At 45.2% G+C, this 13,757-nt stretch overlaps 1 protein-coding gene across 1 annotated transcript in view; it reads right to left on the bottom strand.

The window, feature by feature from the left end:
- Positions 1 to 13,757, bottom strand: part of plxna2 (plexin A2) — a 194,306-nt gene that overhangs the window by 72,978 nt on the left and 107,571 nt on the right. The window contains exons 7-11 of the mRNA XM_069659465.1: positions 13,246 to 13,342; positions 10,114 to 10,228; positions 9,389 to 9,589; positions 8,753 to 8,849; positions 8,351 to 8,550 (exon numbers count right to left, since the gene is read on the bottom strand). Coding sequence (XP_069515566.1) covers positions 8,351 to 8,550; positions 8,753 to 8,849; positions 9,389 to 9,589; positions 10,114 to 10,228; positions 13,246 to 13,342 — 710 coding nt within the window. The remainder of the gene's footprint in view (positions 1 to 8,350; positions 8,551 to 8,752; positions 8,850 to 9,388; positions 9,590 to 10,113; positions 10,229 to 13,245; positions 13,343 to 13,757) is intronic.

Raw genomic sequence — 13,757 nt, 5'->3', positions numbered from 1 at the left:
GGACAGCAGTGCTGTATCACAGATGCTAAAAGCTAAAAGCTTCAGAGACCTCCTCCTTCCACCCTCGAGGCAGACATGGAGCCCTTCCCGTGATGGACCGGGTACAGGAAGACAGTCTAATCCATGCATGAAACCCATTTGACTGAGCTCCCCATTGGCAGATAGAGCCTCGATTCATCAGTGGATCATGGAAAAAGCAGCACTTCAAAGGCTCACACCACCGATGTCTCCGGGCTGGGAGGCGTGAGAGAAGTGCCGCTCTTTGTCTCTGTGTTTCTGACACAAACAGAGGAACTATAAACGACCTCCTACAGTCATGGAGTTTGGCAGGCCTTATATTTCACTGCAGCATCTTTGCATCTCTCTCTTTATTTTTCACATATATAAGAACGTGTGCGGGAGTGGTGGAAACCAAAATCACAAGCGGCAAATATTCACATATAATCACAAATATTTATCGACGGATATTGCGAGCAAGAAAGAAAAACTGACTTGAACTGGACACCAATCAAATGCATCGCATCAAAAACAGGCCAATCAGATCAAAGTGTCATGCATCGCGACAAAACAGCGGTGTCGGCTGATTTTCGGTTGGGTCCGAAGTGAAGGAGGAGAGCTGGGCGGCAACTACCGGGCCCAGACACATAACGTTGGTGAGCCATGAACGGGACAGAAGCGAGTTCGGATGAAACAACACCTTTGACACAGCCTGAAGGAAGTTTTTTGTTTAACCACAATCAGCCGTTAGATCGCTCTCTTCAAAGCCACCAGACTCCATTTACAAAAACAGTAATTTTACTTGCAGAACACGGGAGTTGCTAGTCTACGTCTTCCTTGTTACGCGTCGTAACACACGTTAGTTCAGAACCGAACAAACCCTTTATTAAAACACGACACAGTAACACAAACTAACTAACCGACCGAGGCAGCGGCAGACCATCTGCAACCCCCGTGTTCTGCGACTTAAAATGACTGTTTTCGTCAATGGAGTCTGGTGGCTATGAAGAGAGCGATGTAACTGCTGTTTCTGGTTAAACAAAGAGACTCTTTGACAAAAGGTCCAGCTCTCGTCATATTGACACCAAAACATGTAAACATAGGACCCAGGTCATTTTATTTCATTTGCATAGGATGCATGTGTACGGTAACCATGGCAACATTTCCTTATAATAAAAATCAGCGGTGTGGGAAAGTAACTAACTTTTACTTTATTTTTTAAGTGAGCTAGTTTTTATGAGTATGAAAAGTAGCTTCCCATACAATATGACAGTATGATAAATATCTATATTTGTATCTTTCTTCCATCATCTTGTCTCCCTCAGGCGAGGTGACACGTCCTCCTCCTCTAAGCAGCTTGCATGTTTGTCTTAACATGCAGACACTCAGAGAGAAGAGGAAGAGGAAGAGGAAGCCTCATTGGGCATGCATGCACGCCCTGCTCTTTCCCCCCGCGTACCCTCCCAGTGCTGCCATGCCGTGCTCCCTGTGTAATCCTGTTAGGAGCTGTGCCGCTGCCCGCCTGGCATTGTCACACTGTAAACAGAGGGTGATTCCGAACAAACAGCCAGTCAGCGTGCACATCGCACTCCCTGCTCCCACTCTTGAGCTTTCTGTCGCGTTATCTATCTTCCAGCTCAGAGGATCAATGCACTGGCCACTGTTTTCTTGGAAACAGCCACTAAAGAGGGATGGGATGGCCTAAATATAGAACAGAGGCATTCTTATCCACAAGAAGGAAACTTCCGGAGAAGAAAGGGACTCTTACGGGAAGATAATCTGCTAGTTTGAGTAAAACAGAAGTCACAGAAATGGCGGTCGATGTGAACAGCCCGGGGATGCCAGTCAGTGTTGTGTTGACTTATTCAGCTGAAGTAATGGAGGGGAGAGTTGTACTGATGCAGCCAAGGCTAAACTCAATACATACAGCAGATAGCAGTGCACCGCCCTGCTGCCTGCAGGCTATGCAAGCCTAGCATGTCGGCGTAACTGCAGCAGCTGACCGAGCTGAACACCATTCTGCAACCATTCAGAGCTGCTAATGTTTAATCACTTCTGTTAGAATCTACAATATCAGCAGTTTACTCTATATTCTTTATTATTAACCTTTAATACAGACATTTATTTGACCAGGATTTTATCTCCTTAAAGCGTCAAAGATATAGCGCCACAGACGACAACTGTAGATGGATTCCCGTTCTCGCCGTTGCCAGATATTTTGCTTTTGAAAGAAATAACCCTTATAACAATTTAGGAGCTGGCAGCTAATCTCTTTGTCTTTGGAGTCTGCTCACACTAATTCGAGCATGTCACATTTAATTGTGAGGAGCATTTAATGGGCTTGATAAAAACCCCACTGATCACTTGTTCCCAGAACAAACTACATCCTAAATACTTTATGGGCTCTTAAATGTCTTGTATCCAGCCAAAGAGATACGGGTCGTGATGAAGAGGAGTTTTCTAGTGCATTAAAGGGAGAAAACAAGAGGCGAAATGATGGGATAAGAGGTGGTTTTTTTCTGAATTGTTTCTCAGTGAGTTTATTGATACTGTAATTGAAAAGGGCACTTTAATGTATTGCAAGGTGTAGATAAATCTGCGCTGCTAAGGCCGAGGAGAGGGAATCTCCAGAGGCCGAACAACGTGATATTACTGAGATGTTTGATTGCTGACTGTTCGATTGTTGTGATGAGCTGAATATTACAATAACATAATTTTGTGTCATTATCTGTTGTATCTAAAAAGATAAAGTCTGTTCATCTAACTTCAACTATGATTTGCAGCAAAATGTGATTGTCAAGGAGGCAGACCGACAAAGTAATCCGTTAGAGTATTCACATTACTTTTTTGTTGTAGCATGTAATGTAACGCGTTAGCTCTGGAATCAAGTAATCTGTTATTTAGTTACTTTTCATTGAAAGTAATCTGGAAAAAAAATGCTGTATTTCCTTTTTCCTTTTGTCGCCACAAAAACAAAAAATCTTGGCAGGTATCTGCGTACCAGCAGAAGGTGAAAACACAGCTGTCTCCGTGCGCATGCGTAGCTAGCTAATTCACCTAGCGAGATGGCAGGGAGGACAGAATTTACTTTGTGGAAATATTCACATTATTCTGAATGTTTGGGCAAAAGGGACGAGAACAACATGACGGTGAAATGTAAGTTGTGTGTCTGGAGGATAACAGCTCGTCAGCTGTGAAGAGCTTGACTTCAAATGTGAAGAAGCATCTGCAGCTAAACACAGCTCCGCAACACTGGTGGGACTAAGAGCCTGTGTTGTCAGATTGTTAGCAGAATGAAGAGCTGTAAAGGTTATCATGCATCTGTCATTCCTGTAATCAGGCTGCAGAAACTTAACAAGTTACTTATACGTTACCCAACACTGATCCCTGTCACAAAAAACGTCATAAATGCTGCATGCACCTGACAACCTAAATTTGTACTACAATCTGAATAGTGCAGCTCAGCTCAATGCACGTGTGTGTACACCTCTAGAGTTTAACAGGTATTCTGAACTGTGCAACTTGTTAAAGAAAGTGACGCAGCCTCTTTAAGTTAATGTTCTTGTAAAAAAACTTACATTGTATTTGCAACATGACAGTAATAATTTATATAACAGGAGTCATCTGTTCACGATACAATATTGCAGACGGAAATATCGCGCTACTAGTTTTCTCTACTTCTACAACGCTCACATTTTACTGCATAATGTCTGAATAACGAGTCTCTCCACTGTGCAGCATTTTATTCTTTCATCAACTGGCTGGTTTAATAACTGGAAGCACTCGTACAGTACAGCAGCTCTCTCAGGGTTACAGCAGCGAGCTGAGTTCAGTTGTACTGTGATACTGACTGACAGGCCCACCATCCCTGTGGTGCTCAAAATATCAACAATAAGCCCGCGCACACTGAGCGAGCGGCAGAGAAAGAGAGGAATCCTGCATTCTTTCTCTCCTAAGGCAACAGCTCGATGTTTATATTCAGTGTCACTGGGAGGCAGGGAAGCCTCTTTGCTGTTCTGTAAACTAATACAGAAGCCGTGGCCAAAGCCGATTGAGGAGACGCCTTTCATATGCCCGTCCAACTCCCAGCCTCATTTGATGCCGTTCCCCGTGCTGTTAGCGGGGGCTTACATCTCTTCAATATTAATGGCCCGTGGTGGGAGGCACCGTGGCACTTAATAGAAACATTAATTATTCAGAAGGCCTATCTGGTGGTAGGCACATCTACTAATGTGCTAGTATGTATACAAATCAGCTCATGATGGGGGCTTTGGTGCATACAATCAAAACCAAATTTATTAATAAATTCAGCCCACCAGGGGGATGTCTGCTCCTTAAAGAAACTGTAATCACAGAGAGACGAAGGGGGGGAGGCAGGGCGCGGCACCAACCGACGAGCGCAGACTTCACCGCCAATGACGGGGGGGGAAATATTTGTGCGTCTGATGTACATGAGAAATCATTGAAATTAAAGCAGAGCTGATTTCTTGCCACCTGCAGCTGCAAACAGACGAGGATTCAGACAGCCCACGGGGGCTCCGTTTCCCTCTCCTCTTTCCCCCCGTGTCTCATTCTTCCCCACCTTTTCACGGTTCGGTTCACTTCCTCCGCCGTGTCCTTTGTTCTCTGCGTTGCCTCACTTCACCCCTCTCAAAGCCGCCGTACTCCACTCGCTCTCATTCACAATTTAAAAGACAGATTCACCCTGGAACGCTTTGACTCTGCAATATATCAGGAGTTATTTACTGTATGTGCTCGAGAATAACTTTGTTTTGCCAGAAAGCCTCCTGACAGCTCATATTCAGCCCTAAACTTGATGCATGGATGTTTGTAGCCAGACGGACCATCGGCTATAAGTTCATTTTGTCTCTACCTGGCATCTCCAGCTCAGGATTTAAGGCCTTGCAGCTGTTTTAGGTTGACAAATTGTTGTTTCTTTGCCTTCGATGTGTAATCGATTTCTGCCTGGATGCTAACCATGAGCGAGTCTGTAGGCTTATGCTGTGATTTGACACATAAACCCGACATCCTCTGCAGGTATGGATGGTTGAATTGTTGTAGCTCTTGTCAAAATATCTCAAGGTGATATGAAGTTAACACAAACCAAGAGTTGTAATCGATACACTTTTGGAGGATGGATGGATCCAATAGTTCAAGGTATATATAAAAGTTTAGTGTACTTTTCTTTGCATTGTTTTCTTTCAAATATACCAAAGCACCTGCATACACTCTTCTTGCCTCGGTAGCTGCACACTGCGCTCATAACACTAATGAAAACACTGAGGGGAACGAGGTACGTCCCACTGGATGCCAGCGAGCATGTGCCGGAGAATGACAAACTGAAAGCATAATGGAGTTACACAAGAGCATAACTTAATTCTCCGAGATGAGTCAGAGATAGTGATACACAGCGACACACACACACACACACACACACACACACTCAGGGAGAGAAGAACACAGACATGGAGGCAGAATTAAGGAGACGTGTGGAGTAGTGGGTCCTTCCTCTCCATCCTGCCTCTCTTTTTCTGCCTTATCTGCATACAGTATAGCAAATCAATTAGCCAAGTCGTTAACTTCACTTTTTAATTGGCTGGAGTTGGATGCGAGTACGCAGTTGAGGAATAAGATGGCAAATTAATCGATGTGGAGGTAGAAGGGGGTCTTGGTGGGTTAACCACAATGCACTGGTGCGTTACCAAGCCTAATTAAATAGTACGTCCTGCAAGCTTGACTCCCCTGTGACAGCAAACCAGCCAGAGGGGGGGGGGGGTGTTCAGAGGGGGCCTGAGCAAGCAAAGGGCCACTTATGGGAAAACAAATAAGCACTTCCAGGTCACGACCTTGGTGGTGCTGAGGTGGAGGACATCGAACCGCTGGGCTGGTGTTTAACCTTGTAAACATCTCCATGTGGTGTTTTTCATGTGCGACAAGACATATCAGGGACAACATCAGCAGTCATCTCCATGGCTGGGCCTGTCTGCTTCTAAACTGCAGTGTACCAGACATGTGGACTTGAGACTTGGTGACTTGGACTCGAGTTTAAATATAAAATGATATAATTCAAAGTTTCTGTCTAACTAACAAGCATATATGCAGCGCAAACTGGGAATCATGATTGGACGACTCAAAAAGCTCCCCAGTATGTGATTGTCATGATTGGATGACATGCTGTCAGTCAAACTCCTCGCTATGGCAACACGCAACATCAAAGCCCCCAAAGAGAAGCCTCATCAGTCGTACTTGTTACTACTCGATACTGTCTCAGAGCAGACCATCATCATGGCTGCGTCTGTGCCAAGATAACACAGATACAATTCATTGTCATTCTTTTTGGACAGGTTATATAAATTGGACAATAATATCATTATTAGACGAGCTACTAACACCTTGTGTTTTCTCTTTATAAAGACCAGATACTACAGGTAAGAGTGCTGGATCATGGGTGGAAAAAAGTGACCTGACTCTGGACTTGACTTGACTTAACTAAGGACTCGACTCAACTTGACTTGAGTTGCCCAAGAAAAAATGACTCGTGACTTGCTTTGGACCTGAGCAAACATGACTTGGTCACAACACTGCAGTGTACCAAGGACAGGCAACACGTTTTCAGACTGGCAAGTTTGAGACGTCACAAACCTAAGGAGCCAAACCCATTAATGGACGGGGTGACGCTTTGCATATAATTATGTGTAACCTATGGCAACCACTTTAGCGATGCGTGAGCCAGCTGTAACAGTCATCGTAATTTGTGCAAACTGACTACTGTTACTACCGCTAATTACTACATTTCAAGCTCGCTAAGGTTAACAAGTTGCCACTAAACGATGGCAGAGACGTGTTTTGTTTTCGTGATGGAGGGGCGGTTGGAAATGTGCATAGTGGGCGGGGCCTATGCAGATCTGGGATTTTTTAATGAGGCAGAAGGAGGAGATGCCTTGAAAGGTTATTAAACGTATTTTGCAGAAAAAAACATTACAGACACAATTTATTATTTCAAGCAGAGCATTTGATATGTCTTAAACATGGCTGGAGCGGGTGTTTAAAGTCTTAGAATTCTCAAAGAGTGGGAGGAAAAAGTCTGAAGTTCACTTATTAATAGCAAGATATTAGACAGACTCATAATGCCAGCTATAATAGAAAAAGCTGCTTACTCATTCATGGTTGCTCCTTTTCTTTCTTGTGTTATTCTTATAATGTTCTTTTGATATTTCTTGGTGACAAAGTTACTTTCAAAGAGAGTAATAACCTTGTGAGGAGAGAAAAGACTATGAGCAGGCATCTGTGCATCGTGCACAAAGAGAAGGCAGATGTCAAAGAGACAAACCTTTAAAACTGAATATTTCCTGTACTGTGTGTGTGTGTGTGAGTGTGTGTGTGTGTGTCACAGCCTTTGCCCTTGGATAAACCCTGAAGGTAAGAAGAACTCTCACATGAATATACACCTGTCAGCATCACACATACATCCATAAAGGGGTGCATACACAACCATACAAACACACACCGCGGAGCATATGCTCTCTTTTGCTTTTAGCCAAACACTCTCTCAATTAAAGGAAGACTTCCAAACAGGAAAGTACGAGCCAAGAAAACTTCAAACAGTTACAAATCTGCAGGCATTAGGTGGGCCGAGCACCCCGGGGAGCCTCTCTCAGGCTCATTCTCATTCTTCCTGGGTCCAGATGAAAACAGAGCAGAGCTGTACGTCTGCTTCTCATGCTATACCTCTCAATGTCATCTCATTGTCAAGAATCCCACGTGTCTCTGAAGTATTCTGCTCTTATCTTAACTATTGCATAACTGTTTGAAGAGAGAGTTCATGCCAGCATCATGTTATCTGGTTTTACACTTAAAGGGCCAGTGCGCCTTTTTTAGCGCACTCACTCCAGCGTCTCTCGCTCAGCCGTTCCTTTCGGAGGGAGGGGCGCAGTGCACTCTGGGTGTTGTAGGAATATAGAATGGGAGAAACCTCGAGCTGTTTGTACAACTTTCTCCACAGCTATTGCGCCGATTTTAAATATAATTGCTTCTCTTGATTACAGAGAACACCAGCTTTGACTGACAGTGGCTTTTTCCAGGCGCAAACTGCTCCTTTAAGTTATGAAGGGAAGTCTTTATTATGTAATAGCATCTGTGGTGTCACCAAAAACAAAGTTGTACGAAGCTGCAGCAGCTGCTTTTTTTATTTTAAGTAGAATTTTAAATAACTCAGTAGACTTTCTCACACGATCCTCTTTGAAGATCGAGGGCGAGATGCAGCAACGTGCCTCTGGAGCTGATTATTGCACATCGATTGGCGCTCGATGTGTGTGGGCAGGTTGGATAGGCAGAGAGGATTCTGGGTACTGACCTCAGTGATGCGTGGGTTGGTGCACTTCACGTTCTTGCTGGACAGGTTGAGCCAGCGGGTGGTGTACGGGTTGATGGGGGGACAGTGGTGCCGCAGGGTGCACCGTCCCTCCCCGCTGCACCAGCCGCACTGGAACTTCCTCTCCGCCTTCAGACACATGCCGCAGCTGTCCCGCTGCGCCGCACACTTGTACAGGTGCACTGTGGGATACGGGAAGCAAGACACAACTACTGAAAAAGCTGCAAAGTCTTTGGAGAGTATTTTATGTTCTGCTGGTCTGCTGGGAGAGAGACATCCCCACAAGCTCTTTTTTTAAACCTCCAATAACCCATATTTGAAGATATACCTGTGATTAATATGCCATATAAATATACACACACTCACTTTCTCTCTTTTTCTTACCTTGGATGTTCTCCGGGTTATCAATAATGAAGTTCCCGTTCCACACCACCGAGAAATCCACAGGAAGCTCGCTGATTTTCATCCCCTCGTACAGATACTGGAGGCCCCGGATGGCGAGAAAACATGGTGGAAAGAGAAGGAGGATTTTAATGGGATGTTTGGGAATTTGAATTCCCATGATTCCTTGTAGATGCAGAGCCGTGTCCTTCCAGTGTTGCCCCAACGTTACATCATCCCATCATCAGAGAGCTGACAAAGTAGGAAGCCACGAGAAATGGGACGGCTGAGCTGGAGCTTCCCCTCTGGCCTGTAGGGATGCTGTCCTTAACTGGCTCCCATGCCCTTAATTCCAGCCTGAGTTTCACTGTGTGTGTTTGTGTGTGTGTGTGTGTGTGTGTGTGTGTGAGAGAGAGAGAGCTAGAAGAGACGAAAATATGTATGTGTTGTGTTCCTTTGGAAAAATACTGCATAAGTCGGTGTGTGTTTGACTGGAGGGCAGAGCTGCAGCCTTCTCCAGTGGCTGTTTTCTACTATCTAACACACACATATGTACACACACACACGCGCACTCACAAATTAAGCATCAGCGATTACGCTTAATTCAGCACAATCTAGGCGAGAGCATCACAAACCCACCGAGCTGTTCTGGCACTGCACGCTGGAGCTGTTGAAGCGCAGGGCGGTGACTCGGTGGCTGACCCCCTGGATGTGGAGGACGCACTCGTATCCGCGCTGGCCGGACTGCGGCTGGGGGAGGTTCCTGGCCTTCAGGGTGATGGGCTTCACCTCCCCAGCCGGGATCAGGATCTCCCCAGAGCGCACCAGCTGGGGGCAGTCCTGGAGGGAAGAAGGGAGGACACGTCAGAGAAACAAAAGTGTGCTGTAAACGTATTAGCTGAAGGAGCAGTTTGTTGACCTTTAATACAAGTGAATGAGTTTCAGGATTAAAGGGAACTCAGAGCAAATACCAAGGTACTAGCTGTTTAAGTCAACATACACTCAAGCCTTTCAAGTCGGCTGTATCTCCTGCACATGATTGACTGGGTCAGAGTGATCCTGTGTCATTGTTAAGACACGCTAAGCTCAATAACAGCAGACATAATAGAGTGTTAATTGCGGCTGCAGAGAACAAGAGAGCCGAGTGAGAAACGCCAATGCGGAAATAGAAGAGCTTAGATGGCTGTCTTTTTCTGAAGACATGCCCCGAGGCTGACACCGAGCTGGAGCACAGCGCCGGATGCAGGAGAGGAGGAGAGAGGGAGGAGGAAAGAGGAAGAAAGTGGTGCTAGCTAGCTTGCTTATATGCATGTGTGTGTTATTTTTTCCAGTGCATGTGTGTGTATGTTTTTTTTCCCACCAACCTCTGAGGCGTTGACTCGTCCCTCCTGGAAGGAACAGCTGGAGGGGTCATGGGTACACAGGTTGCGGTACTTGCACCAGTGGCAGCGGAAGGCACTGTTCACACATGACAGACACCTGCGTGGACACACACACACACACACACACAATCAGAAAAAAAGTCAAGGAGAAGCGTCGAGTTTGCCAAAGCGGGGGGAAGTGCCACAGAGGAAATGACTTTAGATCCCAAGTGGGCACCTGCTGTTGTTGTGCCCTTGTGCTTGGCACAGAACCTAAACACTGCTGGGGCCAAGTCCTCCCTGCATACATTCACTGCGGCCGTATATTAATATACTGCGTGTCATGCGTGAGCGTCGGGCTGCATATTAGCCTTCATAACCAGAATCAGATGGAGGAAGAGAGACAGGGAGCGAGCGAGCGGAGGAACGTTGAGTAATGAGGACAAATAAGACATTGGCGCAGCTTGATCCTGCAATTACCATTAGCCCTGCATTGTTGGAGAGTCGCTGTAATTACCAGCTGTTAGGTGTGTTGGTGTGTGAGCTTTTTTTGGCATGTACAATATGTAAGTGTGTGTGTTTGTGTCACCACAGGGGGACATCTTGTACTTGCTAGTGGTAGAGAAGTCTTTATATTAAAGGTGTGGAGACACACAAATACTTGCTCCCTACAGTGTAACACAAATATCTGAGCTGTCTACTTTAGCTGTCGTGCATAAATAGGAGTATTAATGATTATTATATGTATTTTTAACCTAACTGGGAGGCAGAACAAAACATAGAAGAGATGTTTCCTTGGCATATCTGTTAGTGCAGATCAAACACGACAGAATTAACATTAAGAAAACGACATAAAAGATGCAAACAGACAAGAGGAAAACCTTTTACACAAGTATCTGTACTTCTGCTAGAGCAGGGCCTGTGTCCACTAAGGGCGCTTTTTGTGCTGGCAGCGCCCACTGTTGCTAGGTTACGAAAGTGTCTGGCAAGACTTCCGCTTCCCTCGGTAGAGACCGTTAAGTCTGTTTTAAATCGCTCTGTGTGATTAATATCTGCTTTTACTCAATGACATTTTACAAAGAAAACGTGACAATAATAGAAATGAATCGTGTCCTGACAGCAGCAGCAGCGGCTCTACACCTGGAGACTGTTCCCTCGAAAAAACGAAAGGATTAGCTTCGATATCTGAAGTCCCGCCCCTTCTTGATTTTGATTGATCAGTGAGGGAGAAGTGACATTGATGAGCGCGGCGGTGCTCCAAAAGTTGAACTATTTTCAACTAATGTCCACACGTACTCGGGTATTTTTCAAAACGTCGCTTTTTCTCAACGTTTTTGCCTTTCGTCCTGAGAACAGATCTTTTGTAAAACTCCGGCCAGCGTGAAGACTTTTAGAAACTCTGTTTCCATGGAGATGTGTAGACGGGGTAAACAGCGCTTTTGGCTCATCACAAATGAGGCGACGTTCCTTGCAAAATGACGGATGTGACATTCTAACCTTGCTAACAGGACTTTTACATGTTTACATATGCACAGTTACTCCTTCACTGCATTGAGGAACAGAGGAATCGGGAGGCACTACTTCCGGCAATTTTCTTTTTCTTCTTTGCATGACCGGGTTAGATCACTGTGCTTGTGCGGACGAAGGAGGGAAAAACACCCGTGCACGTGTAGACGTGGCCTGAGAGCGACAAAAAAAACAGCTAAGGCCGAGGGCGTTTTTGCGCTGAGGACACTGAGCGCTGAAACGCTGAGCTGCATTAGTTTTGTATATAAAATATATATAATAATAAATAATATAGAGCCAAAGTTAAAGCATCAAAAATATAATGCAAGAATATAACTCTTTTTAAACGTAGTTACTGAATTATAACTACTTAGTGCAGCACTTGAGTCGTTTCCAACACTTTGTTCTGCATGATTGGATGAACAAGAAAACAGGAAGAGGTGACAGCTTGAGGCTACAAGTCATGACACTCCCCGTATGCCTCCACAGCAAAGACAGCATACACTTTTAATACATTGCGACGGCATTAACCACACTATGTATTCCTGTACTGTTGTTCTCAGAGTGCATTGTAGTAGCACTTGGCTTTCCCTTCCTCTCTCTCTCTCTGAATTATGTTTGAGTTATGCACACTTGCTTATTGTGAAATATTAATCGCTGCAAAAGCATGGGAGGGAACTCTGGCGAGCGCACTAATTCAGAAGAATAGGGCTGATTCACCTTCTGGCAAAGAGAGAGTACAGTATGTGTGCAAGAGGGAGAGAGAGAGAGAGAGCTGGCAGCAGAGCGTGCGAGGGAGAGCGTATGCCCTTTTCAAGTGTATGCATCTTTCTTTGTGTGCGCGAGCGTGTGTGTGGCTTTGTGCACGAGTATGTTTGTCGCTGGCGATTAAGTGAGCTGATGTGAGAGCTGGTAATTGCTTTCTGTGCCGCTCAGATGGCAGACAGCCATATGAAGCTATAGGGCAGAGTGTGTGTGTGTGTGTGTGTGTGTGTGTGTGTGAGGGAGGGAGAGACGCAGAATAAAGTTGCCAGATTTTATCTGGCAAAGGAGACAGCGGCTACAACATTTTGTTTTAATGCCGAGGGGATGGAGAGAGGCTAATATGACGTGCTAAGATAACTGCACCCCTGCTAGCGTCGCCGCTGTGATGTCCTCCGTCTTCTTTCTGTGATACTCCCAAGTCATCGAGGCCTTTTGGATGTAGCTCAAACAGACTCTGCCACACTGGAGCGAAGCGAGGAATTGCAAAGGCAGCGCCGACACTGAGATCTCTAATTCAGGGATTCAATCCAGCATCACTCAATCAGCGACAGACACGGCATGAAAACAGGCATGAAATCCCTACTGAAGACCTGTTAGGCGGAAAGCTGCGTGTGTTGTACTGTCTGAGAGGAAGGCTTCATTAGCCAAAACAGCACAGAAACTTCCTGTTACGGTGCCCGGGGAGCAGCCAGCGATCAGATTACATTAGGCTTACAGAGGATATTTCAGGGGCAGGGGAAGGTTAAGGACAAATTGTAACTAATTCCCAAAGCATTGATCCAGCGGTTTTTTGGGCAGCCGGTTCGGAGCTTTGTTTTTGTAAACGGAAAAAAGGATGAATGAGAGAGAGAGAGAGATACTCACAGTTGGTGGACGCTGCAGTTGTAGAACTTGACCTCTGTGCTGATGAGCATCTGACCCGTCTCCTTAGAATTGAGCCTCAGTTCAACGCCCGACCAATCTGAAAGACAGGAGATGGACTTTTAACTCATTATTAAGTGCACTTTCTTCCTGCATAGTTGCAGACTCTTTTCCCCCCCAGTTCTGCCTAGTCCCGCCCTACTGTGATGTGATTGGATGGTAAGACTGTAGGTCAAATAAAAGTACTTTTACACAAAGGAGACAGCTGTTCCCGTGTCCCATGTGAAACCAAACATCATCATTGACTTCAGATTTCAACCCAAACTAAGATGCGTCAGAAATGTGGTCAGGTTTGGGCACCAATACTAGGTTTGTTAGAAAAGATTTGTAAGAAAGTATTGAATAAATAGTTTACTTGCAAAGATTCATAGTTTCTGTTCAAACCCTGGACACCCTAAATCCAGTGTAACAACGTAAACGAAGACAGGACGCAGTAAACACATCACAAGAGTCAA

Source organism: Semicossyphus pulcher, unplaced genomic scaffold, assembly GCF_022749685.1.
Source record: "Semicossyphus pulcher isolate SPU_LCO1_2020_fin unplaced genomic scaffold, fSemPul1.0.p SCAF_13, whole genome shotgun sequence".
Taxonomy (NCBI): Eukaryota; Metazoa; Chordata; class Actinopteri; order Labriformes; family Labridae; genus Semicossyphus; species Semicossyphus pulcher.
Note: the sequence above shows the minus strand (reverse complement) of the source record. Positions and strands in the feature narration are given on the sequence as shown.